Here is a 24,898-nt window from a genome sequence, read left to right as displayed (position 1 = left end):
CTATTTATTTTAATAAAAATTCACCCGGTGGAATAACCCAAACGCAGCACTGCAGAGGACAGAGCACACCACAAGCAGAGTGACTTGATCTACATTTTACTCAAAACATCAACGCAAGGCAGAAATACCAATTCAGTTTCGTGTGTTAACTTTTATTACCGAATTAAAACAGGTTAAAAATTCACTTCTTACATGTTCTTGTTCAATCAAAAGATGTTGCATCCAAACAGGCCAAGTTTAGTCCCTGAACATGGTGGAAGGGGAAAAAAATAATTCAAGTATCACAAAATGAGTGAAAGACGGGGAAGAGGGGACAGGAGGCCATAAATTAAAAGGCTTAATTTCCGTTTTCTTATGATCCACACATCCACAAGCACTTATAAAGGTCTTAATCTGAAATCTCACAATCAGGTCATTCTGTGCAAGTAAACCAGGTTTTTATTAATGACTTGTGCACTTGCCCATGCTAATCTAGGGCTTTCATTTAACGGGACCGCCAAGTCCATGACAAGCCCCAGCACTAGGAGGTAGAAACACAGGCAAGAACTATTCGAACGTTACGGCAGCAAACCAATGATTACAGTTTAGGATTCTTTGTAACAATCAAAGTATGAATGAATATTGCAACGACTCGAGTGACGCCAGGCAAAGTGCATTCCTACAGTGTTGCGATTGGTTAACTCAAAGCGTACGCAACGCAGGGTTTAGGGATGGGCTCTCTGGTCCATCAGTAATTGGCAAACCAGGGCGACCTAATGCTGGCAATATCTCATCTACACACGGTACACCAGGATGCCTTTAAGACCTTACGTTAAAAAACTAAAGCTGGAAAAAAACATGCCTCTGCATCACATTGCGAAAACTACAGTGGAATTAATTCTCGCAGTGGTTGAATAGGTGCATGTATAAGGTAGAAAGAAAAAAGGGGGTAACAAGTGGGACAGGAGGAAGTGAAAGTAACAGATCCATAGTTTCTCTGCACTGTAAGGCTTTGGCTCAGTCAGCTTCATCCTCAGACTCCTCTTCCTCAGCGGTTTCCAGCCAGGTAAGCCACTGGTTCACCTGGGAAATAAGACAGTTGGTCACAGCACTGATCAGGTGAAAAACAAATCACAGCATCACTAACTAGGCTAACCCTCAACGTATGCAAAAGCAGAAACGGAGGGAAGCAAGGACTCAAATCATACTCAGTGACGAACTGCTCACATGAACACGCACACTTACCTGGAATAATGCTTTTCCTTTTCCAGGAAACTCTTGGGTAATGTCCTCTTTCCATGCAAGGAAGGCTTCCTCTTCAATGATCTCCAGGTCATAGAAGCTGACGAAGTAGCGCAGTAACATGCCTGGGAAAACCAGCAAGTACAGAACAGCATTAGCCAGACTAGCATACCAACTTAAACCAGCCACTTCCACCAGGCACATTAAACCTGAGCCTTAGCGAGCGGCGACTGAACAGTCTTCCGCTGCACGGGCATCCGCTGGGGTCCCTACCTTTGGGGAAGCCGTTGGCGTTGCAGTGGACCTGCAGGGCGTACAGCGCAGCGACCTGCAGGTCCACGTGCTCGTGCAGGAACTTCTGCATCACCGGCTTGAAGGACAGCAGCAGCTGCCTCTCCTGGTCCAGCTGATCTTTGGAGGGAGCGGACAGCTGCTCGTCGCCCTCGGCCATGCACAGCTCATGGGAGATGTACTGCAGGAAGCTGGGGAGAGGAGACGGGAATCATAAACATAATGCAGCCACCGGGGACAGCAGACCAACATGAAGGCAGTCTCCAGGGGAGAACCGCAGGACAACCTCAGCTCACCTGGTCATCAGGATGTTGACAAAACCCTTGTCCGTGTGCAGCTTGGGCGAGATGTTGTCTTTGATCCACTTGTAGATGGACTGCGGGGAAGGGTCTGCCTTGATCTGCTTCAGCAGCTCCTTCTCCAGCTTCAGCAGGGGGAACAGGAAGCTCAGCCCCTTCCCCTCCAGAAGCTCCAGCATGCGGTCCTTATTCTGGTCCATCTCTGCGCAGGAGGGAGAGCGAGAGGTTTGTGACAAATGCACAAGGAAGCCGAGCACGTGCCTGAGCCTGAGGGGAGTGTGGCGAGCGCGCTCGCTCACACAGGGACAGACTGAGCATGCTCACCAGGCAGCATCTTCAGCATGCTGACTCTGCTCTGCTGGAAGAGGTCGGTCAGCCAGTCGCGGTCACGCAGCTTGGAGGCCTGCTGCAGGCAGAGCAGGAACAGGGGGAAGTGAGCGCCGTTCTCCAGGGGCTGGGCCAGTTCGGCCACGCTCACCAGCTCCGCCAAGATGGCCCGAGCCGCAAACTGCGCCAGGTAGGACTTCACCAGCGGAACATCCACCTCGATCTTGGCGCACTGGTCCAGAACCTTCTGGAAGGCCTGTTAAAGGAAACAAAGTCAAATTAAATGGTGTTCATATGAACACTTCAGCAAGAGAGAGGAAGGGGGTGGAGAAATGGTACATTTTCAATACCTGGATGAAGTTGTCGCCGGTGACGAGGCCCTCCGTGCGCAGCGTATGGATCAGCGTGCTGGCCTGCTCCCTGTCTTGGTCCGAGCGGTCCAGGGAGCACACCACCATCTTGCTCAGCATCTCAGGCACAAAGTGCTTGGGAGCCTTCATCTCACGCATGGCACTCACCGCCGCCCCCAGGTCCCCGCTGTTCAGGTACTCAGTCACTATGGCCTCCTGGGAAACCGCAGCACCGCAAGGGTTAAACACCAAAAAGCAGCTCCACTATGGCACAGTTTAGCAATACAACCAGAGGCATATATTAATAGGGCATAAAAGCACGTACGGTCATCTTAAGAAGCTCCTCCTTGGCAGGTGGTGGTTTCTTGGTGGTCTTTGGCGGTTTCTCCTGGATTGGAGGGGGATTGGTTTTGAGGCCAAGCTGAGGAGGCTGGTGGAAAAAATAAACGTTTTACAACCTGGCTCTCCCAATCAGGGCATCCCCTCGGACCTGCCTCTCCCAATCAGGGCATCCCCTCGGACCTGCCTCTCCCAATCAGAGCATTCCCTTAAACCTGCCTCGCCCAATCAGGGCATCCCCTCAGACCTGCCTCGCCCAATCAGGGCATCCTTTCTGATCTGGCTCTCAGGGCAGCTAATCACCCCCCAATAGTGGACTTAATCCCTCTCTTTCCACCTCAGCTGATGGGAGGTGAACTTTCCACTGCTATAGTGGAGGACTAGAGTGGATCAGTTGTTGCAGAGGTGGTGTGAACAAAGGCACAGGGCGATCATGCTTACCTGTCCCAGGGGCGGAGTCTGTGTCCGAGGTGGCTGGGCGCTGGGAGGGATCATGGTGGGGATCTGAGGCTGCAGTTTTGGCACTTGGTTTTTATTGAGCAGAAATGACTGCGCCGGCCTCAGACTGATCTAAGGAAGGAAGAGGAAGGAGCCATCAGTACCTGCTGCACAGCAGGCCCCTTACCCATCAACAGGAGAGCACGGCAGCAGGCTGTTGGGAAGTGCTGCTCGACGGTAGTTACCTCGTCAGAGTTGAGCTGGCTTTTCTTAATGAAGCGTGGGGGCATGTCCTTAGCTTGCTGCTGCTGCTGCTGCTGCTGCTGCTGCTGCTGCTGCTGCTGTTGTTGGGATGAATGGTTCAGGTTCTGGGTGTGGTAATGCAGGTTCTGTCCCTGAGAAAGAGAGAGAAAGGAGAATGCTGCTCTTACTAGCCACTCACAGGGAAGTGTCTGAGCTAGGCTAGCAGGTTTGGCACTCAAGTCAATTGAACAGGAAACAGGAAAGGGTCTTGCCTGGGAGGACTTGATGAAAGGCTTGCCCCCCATGTCGAACTGGGATTGGGGTACGGGGGTGGTGTTGTGCCCACTGTGGCCGTTAAAGAGCGGGCTGGAGCGGTGCCGTCCCATGGTGGGTGAATATCGGTCCTGAATGACCCCTGGCCCGGTGCCAATCCCACTGCCTGGCGAGGGGGGGGGAGCAAAGCAGCATGAAAACAGTTCCACAACAGATATACCCTCTGACCCGCCACAAAAACACTGAGCATACCTGGCATCTGGCCAAACATATCAGCCAACCCCCCCAGAGTTTCCCGGTCCATTTTAATCCGGGCTGGCATGAAAGGTCCTTCCAGAAAGAAGTCCGGCCTCATTCCCTGGCTCATTCCGGGAATAAATACACCCAAATCCTGCAGGAAGAAAACGGCGGAAATGATGACTGGCTTCCTAGTGAATGCGGTGGCCAATTAAACCAACCAATTACATATTTTGCCCCAAACACACCAAACTCATCTGCACACTCACTTTCACAGCCTCCTGACGGATCTGGTTAAGGGTCTTTGGTCCGTTGTCCAGGAAAGCTTTGCGAGGAACCCAGTTGTTTTCTCTCAGCTCCACAGTGTCTTGCAGCAGGAAACGGATTCTAGCTGGCAGCTCCTTGTTGTTCATTAAGGATCGCATCCGGCTAAAGTACTGATCCATCAAAGACTGGGAAAGAGAAGACAAATTATATTACAAAGGGACATATCTTTTTTTAGGGAGGTGTTGAGGAAGAAACACAGACAACTTTAAAAAGATAGTTAGTTCAGACTTACCCTGGCTTTTTCGTGATCTAGTCTAGGCCCCACTGTTCTCATTATCTGACAGAGGCACTCCAAATCCTCCCCCATATCCTTAAGCTTGACTCTCTTCTTCTTTTCCAAAAGCTAAGAAAAACAAATGGAATGCCATTAGCTCTCCCAAAGCAACAACTTCACAACTGCAATCATTTCCATTTTCCAGGGAAAAAGCACAAGGAAATCATTTCTAAACAGATGTGACCCAAAAAGAGGAGCGTACTGTTTTAATGCACTTATGAAGGATAGATTCATGGATGAGGTCGAGTTTGCCAAGTTCTCCAATGAATTTGATGTTGCCCAGCATCTTGATCTTGGCAATTGCATGCTGCTCCTCTTCCTCAGAAGTAAGAGGGTTGTCATGTTTGTCATAGACTAGGAGAGGAGGAAATAAGATGTATAATTAGACACATGATGCAGTGCCACTGAATTAGAGTACTAATTACCACCCAACAAACTTATTTTGTTATTGGAGAATTTATTATTGAAGAGTTATTATGTCTAAAACAGTCTTGAGTGTTTTTTTTAAACTGTGTCAGTTAAATAAAACATTTAAGAACACAAAAATGGGAAAACATTTAAGAACTGAAAAAGGATTAGAAAAAAAAGTCCACAATACATATTAAACGTAATAGTTGCTTTTTTCCCGCCCACTGTCACTTTCTCCTACTTTGTCTAATCTTCACGATTCTCTAGGTGAGGTGGGAAAAGCAAACAAACATGCTCCAGGAACTGTGCAGTCCCCATCCTGGATAGACCCTTCCCTCTTTTAGCCTACGACCTGGTGGAAAAGGGCCATATAAAACTGGTACCAAAAATGTAAATGTAAATCTGGCCATACTCACCTTCAACATTTCTGGCACGGTTTTCAAATTCATCTTGAAGCTTTGATATCAGAAGTCGCCTGAAAGTCTGTGGAACCAAATAATTAACGAATAAAAACCAAAGAAAACTGGGCTTTGGGCCAAAATGTCAACTGAACGTCTAATTTTACATTTTAAATGACTATCATAATTGCACTAGAGAAATTATGGGAAATCTGAACAAATTTGTGTTCAGATTGTGATGACAATGGCTGCGTTAAATTTAAAAATGTTTCCTTGTTTCCTTCCCTTCCTATACAATCTCCTCTCCACAACTCACAAGAAAACAAGGACAGCAAGGGAGGGAGATGAGAAAAAGAAGAATTTATGGAGACTGTTCATAAGTAATAGCTTACAAAAAGGAGGCATAATTGCATTTCCTTCTGTTGTTTTACAATTTGACCATTCCCTGTCATAACAGCCGGTTACCCCCTTTTGGGTCAGAAGCAGACAAGGGGAGCAAGAAGAACTACTTTTGAAAGGACTGGAACGCAGCCAAAGATGCCATTCTGATCGTGGATCGATCCCTTGCCAATCCCATGCCTACCGTGCTCTGCTTGTGCTTGGGTTGGATCTCAAGTGAGGGGCCGTCAAAGTTGGGTGCATCTTCTGCCAAGCGCAGACATAGCTGAGCATATAGCGAACTATATTTGGGCTCTTCTAGGGCTTTGTCTACAATCTGGTTGGAAAAAGAAACATTTCATGTTTGTGTCAACAGACCTGGAGATAATAGTTCAGTGTATACCATTTCTGTACCATTAAAGGAAAACTATGCAGGACTTTTATTTCGTAAATAATCATGCTAAGGCGTATCTATGATGCACTGGCAAACACTGCTTTTACGTACTTTAGCCAAACTTATACACCTTTACCAGTATTTGCAATTCTAAAATGAGTTTAGGAACTTTCTGGGTGTGGCAGACTTTTCTGTGCAGGGAGGGAGTGGTGAGGCTAAAGAGCAGCAGAATGTTTATAGGTAGCTAGCAAGTTGTCGTAAGGGCTCAGATACAGCAAAGTAAAACACAAGCTGACAGGGCTTGTTCAAAAACTAGAGCTAAGCTTGGAATTGCTGTTCCTTGGTGACGTCAGCTAAAGTTTGTGAAGGGGATGAAAAGCGACGCATAGTTTGTTTATTTTTATAGGACCTGCAAGTAATGTTACCTCTAGATATCCAGCTAGGCTTGACAGATGTCTGGTTTTCTTAAACAGAATGTCCGGTTTGCAACTTTTTGTACACGCCCGGTTTGTGGTCCCAACCGGACAATGTAATACCCGGTCAGGGTAATTGATTTGGAGAAATTTATGGGAAGTTTCTGATGATTTCACAAGCTTGTGGCGAGTGTTGTAACACTGCAAGCGCAACTAGAACAAGACTTAAGTCCTGTATAGTATGCTTTTCAGTATAGACCCAGTTTTACCAAATTCAGAACAGCTGTGAGCTGCTGAAGACTCAAAACTCCACACATTACAAGGGATGAGCAGAGTGACTTCAAGACCTACAGCCATGACATGTAAAGCCGCGTTTCCACCGCAGGAACTATACCCCGGAACTAGGAACCTTTTGAGGAACTCAGTGCGTTTCCACCGCAGGAACTAGGGTCTAAATTTAGTTCTGGGGGCTTTGTTTTACCCCCCAAAACGTTCCTGCTCGGGGGGTAGTACTTTCCGAAAGTACAGGAACCTTTTGGGTGGAGCTTGCAGCGCTGAACATTTCTGATTGGTCGAGTACTCGTAGCATTTGTGTTGTATTTATTTTCCGCCATTACCCGCCATGTTTGAAAATATGCAGCGGCAAACCAATTATTTTCATAACTTCAAATCAAACTTGTATGTTATGCGGCGCAGTAGCCTACTTTTGGTTATAGCCTGTCAACGTCTTGGAATTATAACGTGTGCTCTTCTGTTCTTTTCTTGCTTTAGTATTCGTTTTATAAAATGCTAAGCATTCGTGCTGGGACAGCATATTACGTAGGCTACCAAAACATTCAAACGGATTAATTCGGTTGCTGAATATTTTCTTCCGGATTTTCTTTGTTAGCCCGTTGTAATTGACTCAAAACGTTTGATACAGTTATGTGAGGTATGCGGTAGTTCTGCATAATTAACATTGGTGATACAGTACAAGCAAACTGGAAATCACCTTCCGCACTTTTTATCCGGGTAAAATAACAGGTTAATTCTAGTAATCTTCCCTTTATCTTTTTCAGACTGCCGTAATTTTACTGCCATTTTTCAATTCCACGAAAAGACCAGGAAGACTATGGACTCATTTATGGTGCATGGTTCGCATCTGGAGGGCACACTTCGCTGCTCGGCTAGCAGTAACTTCGAAGGAAAGCAAACGGTGGCTGTACCACTACTAATTTACATTTTCACGCAAGTCCGAGTTTTCGTTCTATTCTTGTCATTTTGCGATTAGCCTATATGGAATTGACGACGAGAAAGTAATAAAACAGCAAATTGTTTACAACGTGTGCATGTTTTCTGCTGTTAATGAATGTGTTTGAGAGGATGTATGAAAATCAATAAATACAAAAGTAACCATATATAGTCATTGTTGGTAACCCGTTGTATATAAGTGGAATAAACCCCTCCGGGCTGTCCCGGTTATTAGAAAATAATGTAGGCTACTTCGGTGGTAGTATGGGGTTACAGAAGAAATCATATGACAGATGGCCCGACGACAACGTCAGTGGGCGAATTTGCCTAATCTTCGCGGTACTTTAGACCCCGGTGGAAACGCAGACAACCATTGGCTGAAGGAACCTTTTAGTTCCTGGTAAAGTAGTTCCTGGGACTGAAAGTTCCGGGTAATTTTGGTGGAAACGCGGCTTAACATGGATGTGTCTACCACAGAAACACTGTAGTATATTTGAAGATTAATAAACAGCATTACACCAATGGTCACCAACTGGCAAGCACTGTACTGCTGCCTGCACATTCTTCTTTTAGTGGGTTAAAAAGTAGAGCCAACACCATTTCAGACACTTCTACTATAGCCGCGTTTCCACCGCAGGAACTATACCCCGGAACTAGGAACCTTTTGAGGAACTCAGTGCGTTTCCACCGCAGGAACTAGGGTCTAAATTTAGTTCTGGGGGCTTTGTTTTACCCCCCAAAACGTTCCTGCTCGGGGGGTAGTACTTTCCGAAAGTACAGGAACCTTTTGGGTGGAGCTTGCAGCGCTGAACATTTCTGATTGGTCGAGTACTCGTAGCATTTGTGTTGTATTTATTTTCCGCCATTACCCGCCATGTTTGAAAATATGCAGCGGCAAACCAATTTATTTTCATAATAACTTCAAATCAAACTTGTATGTTATGCGGCGCAGTAGCCTACTTTTGGTTATAACCTGTCAACGTCTTGGAATTATAACGTGTGCTCTTCTGTTCTTTTCTTGCTTTAGTATTCGTTTTATAAAATGCTAAGCATTCGTGCTGGGACAGCATATTACGTAGGCTACCAAAACATTCAAACGGATTAATTTGGTTGCTGAATATTTTCTTAGTCCGTTGTAATTGACTCAAAACGTTTGATACAGTTATGTGAGGTATGCGGTAGTTCTGCATAATTAACATTGGTGATACAGTACAAGCAAACTGGAAATCACCTTCCGCACTTTTTATCCGGGTAAAATAACAGGTTAATTCTAGTAATCTTCGCTTTAGCTTTTTCAGACTGCCGTAATTTTACTCAATTTTACTGCCATTTTTCAATTCCACGAAAAGACCAGGAAGACTATGGACTCATTTATGGTGCATGGTTCGCATCTGGAGGGCACACTTCGCTGCTCGGCTAGCAGTAACTTCGAAGGAAAGCAAACGGTGGCTGTACCACTACTAATTTACATTTTCACGCAAGTCCGAGTTTTCGTTCTATTCTTGTCATTTTGCGATTAGCCTATATGGAATTGACGACGAGAAAGTAATAAAACAGCAAATTGTTTACAACGTGTGCATGTTTTCTGCTGTTAATGAATGCGTTTGAGAGGATATATGAAAATCAATAAATACAAAAGTAACCATATATAGTCATTGTTGGTAACCCGTTGTATATAAGTGGAATAAACCCCTCCGGGCTGTCCCGGTTATTAGAAAATAATGTAGGCTACTTCGGTGGTAGTATGGGGTTACAGAAGAAATCATATGACAGATGGACCGACGACAACGTCAGTGGGCTAATTTGCCTAATCTTCGCGGTACTTTAGACCCCGGTGGAAACGCAGACAACCATTGGCTGAAGGAACCTTTTAGTTCCTGGTAAAGTAGTTCCTGGGACTGAAAGTTCCGGGTAATTTTGGTGGAAACGCGGCTTATGCTGATGTGCTGCACTTTTCTACTCATCACAGCAACCATATTATAAACCAGGCACACACCAAAAAAGTCACTGTTTTATGGTTGCTCAGAAATGTATAATAATCCACAGGTTTAATATAAGCAAACATTAGAATGGCATGCATGCTTACCAGCAGGATGATTCCCTTTAGGACGAGTTTAGAATCTACGCCCACATTCAGGAGTTCAAGGCATAGCTTGTCAAACTTGTCAGGGGTAAGTTTATTAAGTATGCTGGAGAAGGAAAGGAGGGGAAACAATCAGATGCATTACCACACTATCCCCACAGAGACCAAGAGTAACGTTCATAGAATAAATCTTAATTTTCCTCAGTGAGGAAATTAATAGTAAACACAGCCCTACATTAAAGAGATCAGCTAATGAAATAAGCTGCTCAAATTGCAGCATTTCCCTCCCTGTTCCAAGTGCCACACTACACATACACGCTGCAATAATGTCAGGGTCATTTAAAGAGGGACTTTAGGCTCTGAAAGAAAAGGGAAAATAAACGTGCGAAACATACCCTCTTACTTTCCTAAAGATTGCATCGTGTCGCTCTTTTTCATTGGAGGAGTTGACATCTCGTCTAGTGCTTCGTGAAGGAACCCATTTCTGAACGCTAGGCCCAGGGGCTTTCCCCAGGCACTCGCTAAAACACAAGTGAATGAGTGAACAGGTACCTCTACAAGACACACCAACACTTGATCAAAACACAGGTGAATGAATAAATAGGTATGTCTACAAGAAATTGACACTCGCTGAAAATCACAGGTTAATGGACAGATACCTTTAAAAGCCACACAGACACTTGCTAAAAACACAGGTGAATGAGTGAACAGGTACCTAGATAAGACACACACTCTAATGCTAATACACAAAGCAGCTGCATTCAAGAAACTAATTTACACAGGAAGTGATAACTGACTGGATATTAGTTCACGCACTGCCTTTCTAAAAAATTACCAGACAAACAAAAGACCAAGGTTGTCCTCATCAAGACTAAGGCGCCTTTGTGTACCTGTTTCCGACAGTCTTGGGATAGTGCTGAGGTGCACCCCGACCTCCCCCTCCACCCGAAGAAGCACTGAAAAAGCCCAAAAACTCAGTCAAAACAGCAAAGGCCACTGCACAGGCATGCCCTCACATGCATATTAGAGGACTGACCATAAACTGCCATTTCATCATAAGGGATACAGCTGCCCCGGCTACTTAATGTTTTTACTAATATAATTAAATCATGATGATCATTTTAACACAATTCTGAGAATCTCCCTCTCCATAATGTGTGTGTGTAATAGTATATGAATATATACCTGGGTTACAAACATTTGGCTGGGCTACCAGATTTGGCCGCTTGGTAACCCAGAGGACTAGCACATGGATTTATGATTTATCTACCAATTACATTACAGGCATTTAGCAGACGCTCTTCTCCAGAGCAACTTACATTGTATCTAATTATACAGCTGGATATATACTGGAGCAATGCAAGTTAAGTACCTTGCTCAAGGGTACAACGGCAGTGTCCTACCAGGGAATCCAGCCTGCAACCGTCAGGTTACAAGACCAACTCCTTAGCCCACACACAGGGGCATTCACCAACTGTATTATCAAAGAGTACGCCATTTGATTTCCAATTGCATTAATAAAGAAAGCATGCAGTGTACATTGGGATTGCACTACATAGACTTAACTGAGGGGGAAAACATGGACCATAATTACATAATTACATCCGGTTCAAAGCCCTGACCCTTGCCTACACTGCCGCCAACAGGACAGCCCCCATCTACTTGCAGGACATGACTCAATTCTATGTGCCTGCTCGACCACTCCGCTCTGCGGCAGCAGGGCGCCTTGTAACCCCTCCCACCCGCCCAAAGGGATCACAGAGCTTCTCCACCCTAGCTCCCCAGTGGTGGAACGAACTCCCCGTCCCTCTCCGAACCTCCCCCTCACTATCCATCTTCCGCCGTGGCCTGAAGACTCATCTCTTCAGACTATACCTAGACTAACCACCACCACGCTGTAATTAAAAAAAAAAAAAAAAAAATACCCTTTTTCCTGTCACTTGTTACATGTTGCCCCATCCCTGCACTTCTTGGTAATTTGTACTTGTCCTAATACTGTAGCTTATTCTTCTGCCTAGTTGGCTTTGCAGATGTTAGACCAGGATAGTGTTCATTGTTCTCGGCTAGAAATAGCTGTACAAAATAAGTAATTGTACCTTACTGAACCCGTGTTCAGCAGTTGTCTACGATCATGAAAATGCACTTTTGTACGTCGCTTTGGATAAAAGCGTCTGCCAAATGAATGTAATGTAATGTAGTTCTGTGTGAAATCGGTGAAGAAGCAAGTCGGACTAGTTTAGGAACTTGCATAGAAAAAGTTGTTTTACATGCCGTTTCAATTCTGAAATTGAGCACTCAATATATGAAGGGTTAATATAAATTCATACAGTTGTACACCTCACCACACTCTGTTAAATGATATGGTAACAGCGTTTTAAAATTGAAACAGTTGTACATGAGACATGTTGAAACATCACGCTGGTAAACTAGTCAATATACTTCAGCCACACACCTGAAACGAGAAGCGCCCCCTTCTGCAACCACACTCTCCACTTTGGCGGCTTGACGACGAAAAATTTTCAAAAAAATTATATTCAAATGGTGGGGTGGGGAGAACGTACTGAAGGAAAGAGGGGAAAATGACACCATTAGAACATGCCAAGGACGTAAACATCTCTATTTACGTAACGTTAGCCACCTAATGGTACAGGCTAAACGTTAGACTAGTGAATAAATTATATTGCAGTCAAGTCAGTGTTAGGAACGAAACGGTTAGAACGAACTGGAAAAAGCCAAATCATCATTTCATCCTCACTGCATTCAACTCACAACCAAAATGTGATCATCGTTAACATTAGCTAGCTAGGCTAGGTGTATTAAACTTAAGCGAATGTACGTGCGTCAGCTTATCATAGCAAACCTGTTAGTCTAATATATTAACGTTACGTTTAAGGTTGGCTACATTTTTTAGCAAACACTCGTCTCAAGACGGACTTAATCTACACAGTGTACGTCCTTTAACAAGCAATTAATTTATGCAGCTCGATAAACAAATTACCATCGTTAGTTTAGACTACAGTTAGTTTAAAACATGAAAGAGAAATGGGTAACGTTAAGGTAGTCTAACCTAGCCAACTTCAGCTGATATTGCTGCACGAATTTAGTGTTCGTCAGCATCCGCGCAACGTTGTGTTAAGGGAGCTGCGGCCGACTTACAAAACCAGTCCAACTTGTTATTACCGACATTGATTGTCGGTAATGATCACCGAAACAGACATTGACATTTTCATAACGTCAGTCAACACAGACAACAGACCCTCAGTCTAGACTAACATGATATGGATAGTTAGCTGGTTTGCCCAATCGTCTAGCCAACATCCAGCTTGTCGACGTTAGAATGTAACCAACAATACAAGTAACGAAAGCATCCTACCACTATCAAATTATATTGTTATACAAGTTACATTTTAGCGATTGAAGTGACTCAACTATAACTACAAAAGGAGTGCGAGCTTAGAAACAAGAGACGTGACCTCTTAAATCCAAACACTAGCGAAATTAAACGGAAACACGAACGGAATGGTTTCGTGATTAAATAAAAACACGACTATCGTCGATATTATTGGCGATGACCAGCAAGCTACAGTCACGATAAACAAAGCTAATGGCAACGTTACGAGAGTAAGGATCAGGTCTCCTTTGAAGATTTAATTAAAGATGATTTGTTCATGTCGTGCATTCCACAACGCATGTAAATTAGCCACGCTGGCTCATATCGATAAAGTTAAGGGGACCTCAGCAATCCATCTAACACTGACTATAGTCCGGTCTCTTTATAAATATACTGAAAGGCTATCAAGTAATTAGTCCGGCATCCACAGTAGCTAGACATGATAACGTTAGGCTACATACTTGGATTTAAACACCAGTGTCGATTTTCCACGACGCCATTTTCTATGACGGTCGTTGCTAGCTAGGTTGGAGAACCAGCTAGCCAAACAGTCAGACAGTCGATTGAAACGTTAGAGCTCCCATGGTAGTCTAAATAGAGCAGCCATTTTGGAGAGATCAAGAACTAGGATACTCGTTTTCCTTACCTTTACCGGAACAACTTCAGATTTTCAGGATTTCGGTCCTTCAAAGAAAAAAAAATAAAAGAATGAAAAGGGCAGAGATTGGACGTATTAGAAGCAAACACCAAAAACAGTCTACGAGCCCAGCTTCACTACCACACGCCGACTAGCGCGAATATAGACTACCTGGTATCGGGCTACGTCGTACGTGAACCCAAATTTAATTAGTTACAACAGTTTGCGTAAACGCTACTGGATCTCTGCTGGCGTATTGTAAGAGAGATATGTTACTAAGGCGTTTCCTTAAAATGCCACTGTCCAATCACAAGTGGAAATAACAGGGTAACTCAAACTTATTTCTGTGGGAGTGGTTGACGCGTAGCACAGCCGCAGTGCAGGAGACGTGTTTACGTGAATTGCGAAAGTCTTGCATCCGGTCCGACATTGCGGTAAATTAAGCAAAGCGTTGTCAGGAACTGGTAGGAGTGGTCATAACGTGTTGTAGGTAGTTAGATGAGTAATATGTAGGTGTGAGAGAATGACGTGATGAAACTTGAACCACCTTCCTTTTCCTTTCTTTCATCAAATCCAACTGACTTTACAAAATGCTCCAGCTAGCTATCAATGTAGCATACGGTGTAAGACCTAAAAGGACAATACCTACATGGTTCAGGTTCAATGCACATTTTGAGCTGGTACTAGGCTAGTTATAACTTCATGTCAGGTCATTTACACGAAACGTCACCAATTGTGCCTGAATGATTAATGTAATCAAATAGTGCCGATTTGACCAGCTTCACCGGTAAACTGAAATTATACATGCATGTTGAGCTGTGGTCGTATGGACATTACACGGGATTGAGTGACTTTATGACTGGCTTAGTTAAAGAGGCGGCTGGCACAATAGGCTACAGGCGTGTTGAACAAAGAGGTGAGGGCAGATAAACAGTCATTTAAATTAGTTGTAGTCTTAAATTATTTACAATTCCATGTGTCATTCCTTGACTATTGTTTGCACATCTGATATTGATGAGTGGAAAACTTTCCAGGAGCTTATTACAAGTGTCTGCTATGCTCTTCACAGGAATATACATAATTTCTTGCACTGTACACTCTGATGCATTTTAACAGTTGCCCCAAAAACAACAACATACAACTTGCATCTTCAGAGTAGCCTTTACTTGGGCAAGAAAACGACATATTGGCAACACTGCCTCCGTGAAATAGCTACATTTTTAAAGAGCTATTTCTTTTATGTAGATATACGTAGTACATAATGCAATTTCATGATTTTATTGAGATTGTATAACATTGTCAGCATCGTGTTGAGTTCTCTGATTATATATGTTTTACAAACTTCCCACACCAAAATACAAGTTTTTCATATGATAAAAATGTGCACATTGCCTTCTGTTTGGGCTGTCAGCAAGGTTCATGTTTGGAGTGATCTGCCTCTCTTTACAAAGAAGATAAAATATACAAACAAAGCGTATAAGACAGAAAATAGCTTAATCTGTGTTATTTGGATGGGGCATTTTTGATTAGATGTCCCATGTGCTTTATGAGCTCTTATTTCATTCATTACAAAACTGTACTGTCATGCAAGTATTCATCTATGGTCTTATGTCTAACAGATGGCTGCCCATCTGCCCTAAGTTTCACATAATTTAGCCTTTTAAATTCTGTAGCCTTTACGGAGCCAAATTATTCCTCAATGGTATGTGTTTGAGGGGCGGTGGCATTAGCTGAGATACCCCCAGGGTAGGGACTCACTGTGGAGGGGGGTGGGGGTGATCATGCAAGGGACACACAAACAATGACACCATCTGCCCTTCGGTTTAGAAATTACTTAAGGAACCCCTTCCCCCAGCAGAAATGTGTGTGTGTGTGTGTGGATAGGTAATACCAGACAGCAAAAACTAAAATGTTGTACAAAGACCATAAAAGAGAAGGTAGCTGTCTATTTTGTTCAAGTACAATCTGATTTATTTAATTTCCAATTTATGTTTCATGTAGGTATAAAGATTATTTGTGCCTTTTCTGGTTGGGTTTTCAGCCAGGAGAAACTGGGTTTTCAGCAATAACTTTCATTTGAAGCAAGTCAATACAATAGTTCCTATCCCTAGGCAGGTTTAATGTTGATGAGTGATGTCAAAACTACATGAGTTCAAAATGTCATAATAACAATATCATTGTGTTTGTTTTTGGTGCTGAATTGAAAATATAATTTGTGAAACTGTGACTTGGATCATTAATACTGTTTTTTTATCCTTCAAATTTATAGTTTGTAGCAAATGTGTAGCATTGGTATAAGGCATGCAAACATTTGTAAAAAAATAAATAAATAGATGCATTTTGTTTCCTTCCATTGACACTTCCAAAACACTGGCCAGTGGTTTATACATTCAGTCCAATACAGATTAATTTACCCATTTAAGGCAAGTGCTTAAAGAGGTATATTCTATATAATTAATTGTTCATTAGATGTTCTCCAAGCAATTTTTCCAGATGAGTTAACCTATATATCTCAGCTGTCTGAGTTATTGTTGATTTTTGTGAGCCAATTGCATTGCTCATTGAAGCATAATCTACTGTACGAACCTCTCCCCCATCCACAAACACCCCACCCAAAAAACAAAACAAACAAAAAAACACAAAGACCCCAGGCAGGTATGAAGGATTCCTTAAGAGGGGGAATTATTTGGAATCCAAGGTTTATTATGATTGTAGCATTTTTTATTTTGTTGCTTGAAGTGTTCATTGATTGTTTATTATTATTATTATTATTATTATTATTATTATTATTATTATTATTATTATTATTATAATCACCATTTCCATTTTTGTTATATGTGTATGTTTTATGCTTGTTGTCATGCACGTGTTAGAGTCTGTTATTCGGATATATATATTTCTTAATTTATCTTGTCTGGGATTATAACTCAAAGATTATGGGTTCCATTACCAGCTGGAGTGATGCTGTTGTACCTTTGAACATCTGCTAAATTCCAAAGTACAGTGAGATGTCATGTGAAAACAATATCCTTCCATTTTAATAAAATTTCTTAGATAAAAAAGTTTAAATTTTATTTCCAAAAAGATTAGTGTAAAACTAGTTTTCTGCACCCTCCCTTTGCAAGGATAACACCACTGAGTTGTCTTCCATAGTGTTTTATGAGATTGGTGAATAATAGGGGATGTTTGACCATTCCTTAGTACAGTACCTTTTAAAATCTTTTGGTCTGCACTTGTGGCCTGTCCTCTTCAGTTCAAAACACTAATCTTAATCATATTAAAATCTGCTGCATAAGATGCCCATTATAAATCAGTCATTTTGTGTTCAGTTCTTGGTTGATTTGAGGAGCATGCTTGGGATGACTGTCTTGCTGAAAGTATAACAGCAATGTTTGCACTTCCTGGCAAAGGGAATACTAGGTTTATGATTCCATTAAACTTAACAAGAACCCCGGACCAATATATGCAAATCAGCCCGTAATATCAAAGATCCACCACCAAGATTTCACTATAGATATGACATGCGTTTCAATATACTGTAAGCATCTTTTTTCAAATGCCGAGCCCATCCTTAGTGTTTCTGGCCAAAAAGGTCAATTTTGGCCTGACCGTAACACAAAGTTCCAATCAAAGTTTCAGTGCTACAATGGTCCAGCACCACATACAGGGGAGATCGATTGAGTGCAATAAAGTAGGAAGCCTGAAACCTCACCATGAAGAATACTCATCAGCACTTTGAAGAAAAATTACTCTGCGGAAATGCTTTGATCTGCTTTTTAATCTTTTTAATTTTTTCTATTTTATCACTGAATTTGTACCATGGTGTGTTTAGTGTAACCATTTGTTTTAATTATGATTTTTACTCATTTAAATGTCCCAAAACTGTTTAAGTCCAATCAGCTGTTTGGCCAATGACGTATCTGCCTCTACTGATACAGATAATTGTAATGTAAACATTTTCATGTTTTCATTTTATGCAATCATTTTCCACACAAAATTAGTAATTGTATGAAAAATACCTGCTGTGTTGGGGCAGATCAGGGGAGGTTTCTTTGTCTTTTGTGTGAAGACAATGACAGTCCTTTAAAGTGGAACAAAGAGATCTAAGTGAAAGCATGAATTGGGAATGAGAAAAGGAAGTTTGTAGTGAGAATAAGGAAAGACTTTTTCATTACAATGATAATGACGCTGAAATCCACAGTGTCAACCGTTAACGACAGCAGCTGGAGTAAGGAAGTGTGTTAGTACTTACGATTAAATGGTGTAATGATTAAAAACATCTCAAACCACTGACCTAATCTGAGATTTTTCAGCAGTGATTACAAAAAGGCTGTAGTGAGTGAATAGTCATGATCGTGATTATTATTAACATAATTAATGTTTGTTTTAAAGGTGGTAAATCTGTACCACTAATGGGATTTACTGTGACGTGATAATGGAATAGAGAAGTTCTTGAATCTTGTAAACATGATTAACCTCCACAAGAGGGTGCTATTGACCAAATATAGTGGACAAATAAACATGTTCAGTACATTGGAATTCAGAGACTGTAGGTGAAACGAATTGGTACATGAAAATTAATTAAAATATTGAACAGAAACAATTTGATGAGATACATCATATTCAAGTCAGCAGAGTACAAGTGTGTCTGATTTTCATCAGTAGTAATCAGATTTTTATCAGATTTTTATTATTCCTAATAGTCATTTGTTTTTAAAATGTTTCTTATGTGGAATCAATAATGTTATAACTGGCAATGTCCCAGAATTCAATACTTTGACAATAACAAGTTTTTTTACAGTGTGTAGTCTGATGTTGGCATTGATTGTCATTATATATAAATGGGTTTGTTTTTGCATCCAAAATCTGATCAGGTTTTGGGTGAATATTTGTACAATGGTTTGGCGCCAGTAGTCTCATATTTTTTAAACTAGCCATGAATATCTTCCCATTCCATTTTATACCATCAAAAATATATTCCAGGCACAGCTAGGGCCTGCAGTTAGTCCACCTCGTTATGTATCAAAAACCACCAATATTCATCTTAAATGGTCTTATAATTACTGTCCATTTTCACTATCCAAATGTCAGTGTATCAATTTAGCTGTTTAATAGATTTTAATATTTGTGTATAAAACATAAGCTTTTCGAGAGCTTGAAAAATATTACCAGTTCAAATTGATTTGGCTGTGTTTTTAATTCCTTAGAGCATGTTAAAGAATGTACATACCACATATTGATATGACATCCTTTAAAGATTTTTGTGATTTTTTTATTTTAGTAATTATGAAATTGATTTTTCATTTAAAATGAAGTGCTTGCTAATACAGGTTGTGGTTGGTTGATTGTTTTGGTATTGATGACCTTTTTCTGCCATATTTCATTTTGTGGTCAATGGATAATGCATTGCACTTTGACGTTTGGCCCAAAAATCCAAATTAAATGCCCCTGCTTACACAACAGTGCCTTCTAACATTATTAAAATACAACACAGTGCAGTGAGGGCAGTCTAAGAAGTGCAGTTTCATGCCTCTGATGCTCTGTACAATTGGCTCCCTCTTTTCAGTGAATGGGGGAAATATATTAAGTTCAATGATCCTTCAGTATTTTATCATGGTAATTTTTGCATATTCATATACATCAGCAAGTGGGGAGTTATCAGCCTAGAGCTATTTGCCGTGTTTTTAGGAAGACATCCAACATAATTTACATAAGCACAGAAGAAGCGCGGTGAGTGGTATCTTTGGTAAATGCAAGAATATAAAATGGATATATGTGGGCATAAAATATAAACAGCCTTTAAACAACCTTTTTCTTCACTCATTTTCATCGAGGGATAATTCTATAATAATTATAATTATAGATATAATTATGGACCTGATTCTTTCTCATTTTTTCTCTCTCTTTGTACAGACAGAGACAGACATATGGATAGATAGTCAGTCAGTCAGTCCAGGACCAGTTAGCCTTCTATCATGGTGAACTGCTGTTGGTCCGGTGGCAGGTGAAATTTTCTATTCTAAGCAAAAGTCAGTGTCATCATACACTACCGAATTGAGTTATTGGTGATTAAACACTTTCCCGAAAACCATTCTTAGCACAATAACTGCAGCCAAGCCCAGAGAGGATGTGGCCGATAGTGTGGATATGCAGTCTGGGAGGATTGAATATGGCTGCTGCCAGTATCTTACATATCTTTCCCAGAACAGATAGCACCAGCCATACAGTTCTACTTCATTTTTACGCTGCAGATGATAACCAGATGAAGTAGGGTTTTAATTCAGATTTATTTCCATAACTAGAAGAGTGCACTCAGTAGAGTGCAGATCTCTGCCCGTCCTGTTAGCTCTGCTGATGCAACAATAAAGGCTACACAATCAATGCAACCAGAGCTAACGTTGACGTTATGGTCTGGCACAATCTGGACAGGAACAATTCCAAAAAACCAGCGATGTAAAATATCAATTTCAATGGGAAAATGGCAATAACAAAATTGCCACAGATTCAAACATCAACATATCCGATTAGTTGGCGGATTATTTTGTTTGCATTTTAATGTTAATATTGACATTTTACATTGCTGGTCTTTCATTCCAAACAGAAGCAATTGTTGATCACTTGCGGCCCCTACCAGCCGGTTAGGAAGAGTGAGGAGTTAGCACTCAATGTATTTCAATGGACAACAATGATGGAAATTAATTCAAATAAAATGCTTGTTGTTGACCGATTTGCAAAATGTTTGAGAATTCAGGTCCTTGCCCTGCTGTCAGCATGCACAACAAGTATTAGACTGATGGGCATAGTAGTATGCGAGATTAGCTGCAGACAGACAGCTGCCATTTGGAAAAAAATGTAACCGGCAAACGCTTTCAAAGTTCATTAGCTCCCAGACAATAGGGCCTAGGACCATCAAACCACTGCTAGAGTGTTCACAGACAGCGGCCCCGAGAAGCAGAGCCTATGCTTCGGGCGCTACCACCCCACGCGATTTTACACGAATATTTCCAACCGTGTCTTTAAGCCGCCGATCGGAAAAAATTGCAGCCCGCTAACACTTTCAAAGTTCAATAGCTCCCAGACAATAGGGCCTAGGACCATCAAACGACTGCTAGAGTGTTCACAGACAGCGGCCCCGAGAAGCAGAGCCTATGCTTCGGGTGCTACAACCTCGCGCGATTTTACACGAATATTTCAAACAGGGACTTTAAGCCGCCGACCGGAAAAAAAATGCAGCCGGCTAACGCTTTCAAAGTTAAATAGCTCCCAGACAATAGGGCCTAGGACCATCAAACCACGGCTAGAGTGTTCACAGACAGCGGCCCCGAGAAGCAGAGCCTATGCTTCGGGCGCTACAACATCGCGCGATTTTACACGAATAATTTCAACCCTGACTTTAAGCCGCCGACCGGAAAAAAATGCAGCCGGCTAACGCTTTCAAAGTTAAATAGCTCCCAGACAATAGGGCCTAGGACCATCAAACCACTGCTAGAGTGTTCACAGACAGTGGCCCCGTAAAGCAGAGCCTATGCTTCGGGCGCTACCACCCCGCACAATTTTACACAAATATTTCCAACCCTGACTTTAAGCCGCCGACCGGAAAAAAATGCAGCCGACTAACGCTTTCAAAGTTCAATAGCTCCCAGACAATAGGGCCTAGGACCATCAAACCACTGCTAGAGTGTTCACAGACAGCGGCCCCGAGAAGCAGAGCCTATGCTTCGGGCGCTAGCACCCCGCGCGATTTTACACGAATATTTCCAACTCTGACTTTAAGCCGCCGACCGGAAAAAAATGCAGCCGGCTAACGCTTTCAAAGTTCAATAGGTCCCAGACAATAGGGCCTAGGACCATCAAACCACTGCTAGAGTGTTCACAGACAGCGGCCCCGAGAAGCAGAGCATATGCTTCGGGCGCTATCACCCCGCGCGATTTTACACGAATATTTCCAACCCTGACTTTAAGCCGCCGACCGGAAAAAAATGCAGCCGGCTAAAGCTTTCAATGTTCAAAAGCTCCCAGACAATAGGCCCTAGGACCATCAAACCACTGCTAGAGTGTTCACAGACAGCGGCCCCGAGAAGCAGAGCCTATGCTTCGGGCGATACCACCCCGTGCGATTTTACACGAATATTTCCAACCCTGAATTTAAGCTGCCGATCGGAAAAAATGCAGCCGGCTAACGCTTTCAAAGTTCAATAGCTCCCAGGCAATAGGGCCTAGGACCATCAAACCACTGCTAGAGTGTTCACAGACAGCAGCCCCGAGAAGCAGAGCCTATGCTTTGGGCGCTACGACCCCGCGCGATTTTACACGAATATTTCCAACCCTGACTTTTAGCCGCCGACCGGAAAAAAATGCAGCTGGCTAACGCTTTGAAAGTTCAATAGCTCCCAGACAATAGGGCCTAGGACCATCAAACCACTGCTAGAGTGGTCACAGACCGCGGCGCTGATAAGCAGAGCCTATGCTTTGGGCGCTACCACCCCGCGCGATTTTACACGAATATTTCAAACAGTGACTTTAAGCCGCCGATCGGAAAAAAATGCAGCCGGCTAACGCTTTCAAAGTTCAATAGCTCCCAGACAATAGGGCCTAGGACCATCAAACCACTGCTAGAGTGTTCACAGACAGCGGCCCCGAGAAGCAGAGCCTATGTTTCGTGCGCTACCACCCCGCGCGATTTTACACGAATATTTCCAACTCTGACTTTTAGCCGCCGACCGGAAAAAAATGCAGCCGGCTAACGCTTTCAAAGTTCAATAGCTCCCAGACAATAGGGCCTAGGACCATCAAACCACTGCTAGAGTGGTCACAGACCGCGGCGCTGATAAGCAGAGCCTATGCTTTGGGCGCTACCACCCCGCGCGATTTTACACGAATATTTCAAACAGTGACTTTAAGCCGCCGATCGGAAAAAAATGCAGCCGGCTAATGCTTTCAAAGTTCAATAGCTCCCAGACAATAGGGCCTAGAACCATCAAACCACTGCTAGAGTGTTCACAGACAGCGGCCCCGAGAAGCAGAGCCTATGTTTCGGGCGCTACCACCCCGCGCGATTTTACACGAATATTTCCAACCCTGACTTTAAGCCGCCGACCGGAAAAAAATGCAGCCGGCTAAAGCTTTCAATGTTCAATAGCTCCCGGACAATAGGGCCTAGGACCATAAAACCACTGCTAGAGTGTTCACAGACAGCGGCCCCGAGAAGCAGAGCCTATGCTTCGGGCGCTACGATCCCGTGCGATTTTACACGAATATTTCCAAACCTGACTTTAAGCCGCCGATCGGAAAAAAATGCAGCCGGCTAACGCTTTCAAAGTTCAATAGCTCCCAGACAATAGGGCCTAGGACCATCAAACCACTGCTAGAGTGTTCACAGACAGCGGCCCCGAGAAGCAGAGCCTATGTTTCGGGCGCTACGACCCCGTGCGATTTTACACGAATATTTCCAACCCTGACTTTAAGCCGCCGACCGGAAAAAAATGCAGCCGGCTAACGCTTTCAAAATTCAATAGCTCCCAGACAATAGGGCCTAGGACCATCAAATCACTGCTAGAGTGTTCACAGACAGCGGCCCCGATAAGCAGAGCCTATGCTTCGGGCGCTACCACCCCGTGCGATTTTACACGAATATTTCCAACCCTGACATTAAGCCGCCGACCGGAAAAAAATGCAGCCGGCTAACGCTTTCAATGTTCAATAGCTCCCAGACAATAGGGCCTAGGACCATCAAACCACTGCTAGAGTGTTCACAGACAGCGGCCCCGAGAAGCAGAGCCTATGCTTCGGGCGCTAGGATCCCGTGCGATTTTACACGAATATTTCCAAACCTGACTTTAAGCCGCCGATCGGAAAAAAATGCAGCCGGCTAACGCTTTCAAAGTTCAATAGCTCCAAGACAATAGGGCCTAGGACCATCAAACCACTGCTAGAGTGTTCACAGACAGCGGCCCCGATAAGCAGAGCCTATGCTTCGGGCGCTACCACCCCGCGCGATTTTACACGAATATTTCCAACACTGACTTTAAGCCGCCGACCTGAAAAAAATGCAGCCGGCTAACGCTTTCAATGTTCAATAGCTCCCAGACAATAGGGCTTAGGACCATCAAACCACTGCTAGAGTGTTCACAGACAGCGGACCCGAGAAACATAGCCTATGTTTCGGGCGCTACGACCCCGTGCGATTTTACACTAATATTTCCAACCCTGACTTTAAGTCGCCGACCAGAAAAAAATGCAGCCGGCTAACGCTTTCAAAGTTCAATAGCTCCCAGACAATAGGGCCTAGGACCATCAAACCACTGCTAGAGTGTTCACAGACAGCGGCCCCGATAAGCAGAGCCTATGCTTCGGGCGCTACCACCCCGCGCGATTTTACAAGAAAATTTCCAAACCTGACTTTAAGCCGCCGACCGGAAAAAAAATGCAGCCGGCTAACGCTTTCAATGTTCAATAGCTCACAGACAATAGGGCCTAGGACCATCAAACCACTGCTAGAGTGTTCACAGACAGCGGCCCCGAGAAGCAGAGCCTATGTTTTGGGCGCTACCACCCCGGGCGATTTTACACGAATATTTCCAACGGTGACTTTAAGCCGCCGACCGGAAAAAAATGCAGCCGGCTAACGTTTTCAAAGTTCAATAGCTCCCAGACAATCGGGCCTAGGACCATCAAACCACTGCTAGAGTGTTCACTGACAGCGGCCCCGAGAAGCAGAGCCTATGTTTCGGGCGCTACCACTCCGCGCGATTTTACACGAACATTTCCAACACTGACTTTAAGCCGCCGACCGGAAAAAAATGCAGCCGGCTACCGCTTTCAAAGTTCAATAGGTCCCAGACAATAGGACCTAGGACCATCAAACCACTGCTAGAGTGTTCACAGACAGCGGCCCCGAAAAACAGAGCCTATGTTTCGGGCGCTACGACCACGTGCGATTTTACACTA

General features: G+C 43.3%; 1 protein-coding gene across 1 annotated transcript; it reads right to left on the bottom strand.

Moving 5' to 3' along the window:
- Positions 1 to 131: 131 nt before the first annotated feature.
- Positions 132 to 13,040, bottom strand: LOC118215574 (eukaryotic translation initiation factor 4 gamma 2-like). Its single transcript, XM_035396463.1, has 21 exons — positions 12,991 to 13,040; positions 12,376 to 12,483; positions 10,814 to 10,879; positions 10,319 to 10,444; positions 9,927 to 10,029; positions 6,009 to 6,140; positions 5,444 to 5,510; positions 4,822 to 4,973; positions 4,578 to 4,688; positions 4,288 to 4,470; positions 4,034 to 4,172; positions 3,781 to 3,947; positions 3,511 to 3,660; positions 3,269 to 3,397; positions 2,814 to 2,918; positions 2,489 to 2,704; positions 2,136 to 2,394; positions 1,809 to 2,013; positions 1,495 to 1,703; positions 1,225 to 1,346; positions 132 to 1,062 (listed from the first exon to the last, which is right to left on the bottom strand). Exons 1-21 carry the CDS (start codon positions 13,038 to 13,040, stop codon positions 997 to 999), a joined length of 2,865 nt encoding a protein of 954 aa, XP_035252354.1. The 3' UTR covers positions 132 to 996.
- Positions 13,041 to 24,898: the final 11,858 nt, after the last annotated feature.

Source organism: Anguilla anguilla, chromosome 16 (assembly GCF_013347855.1).
Source record: "Anguilla anguilla isolate fAngAng1 chromosome 16, fAngAng1.pri, whole genome shotgun sequence".
Classification (NCBI taxonomy): domain Eukaryota; kingdom Metazoa; phylum Chordata; class Actinopteri; order Anguilliformes; family Anguillidae; genus Anguilla; species Anguilla anguilla.
The sequence above is the reverse complement of the archived record's forward strand: the minus strand, read 5'-3'. Positions and strand labels throughout refer to the sequence as shown.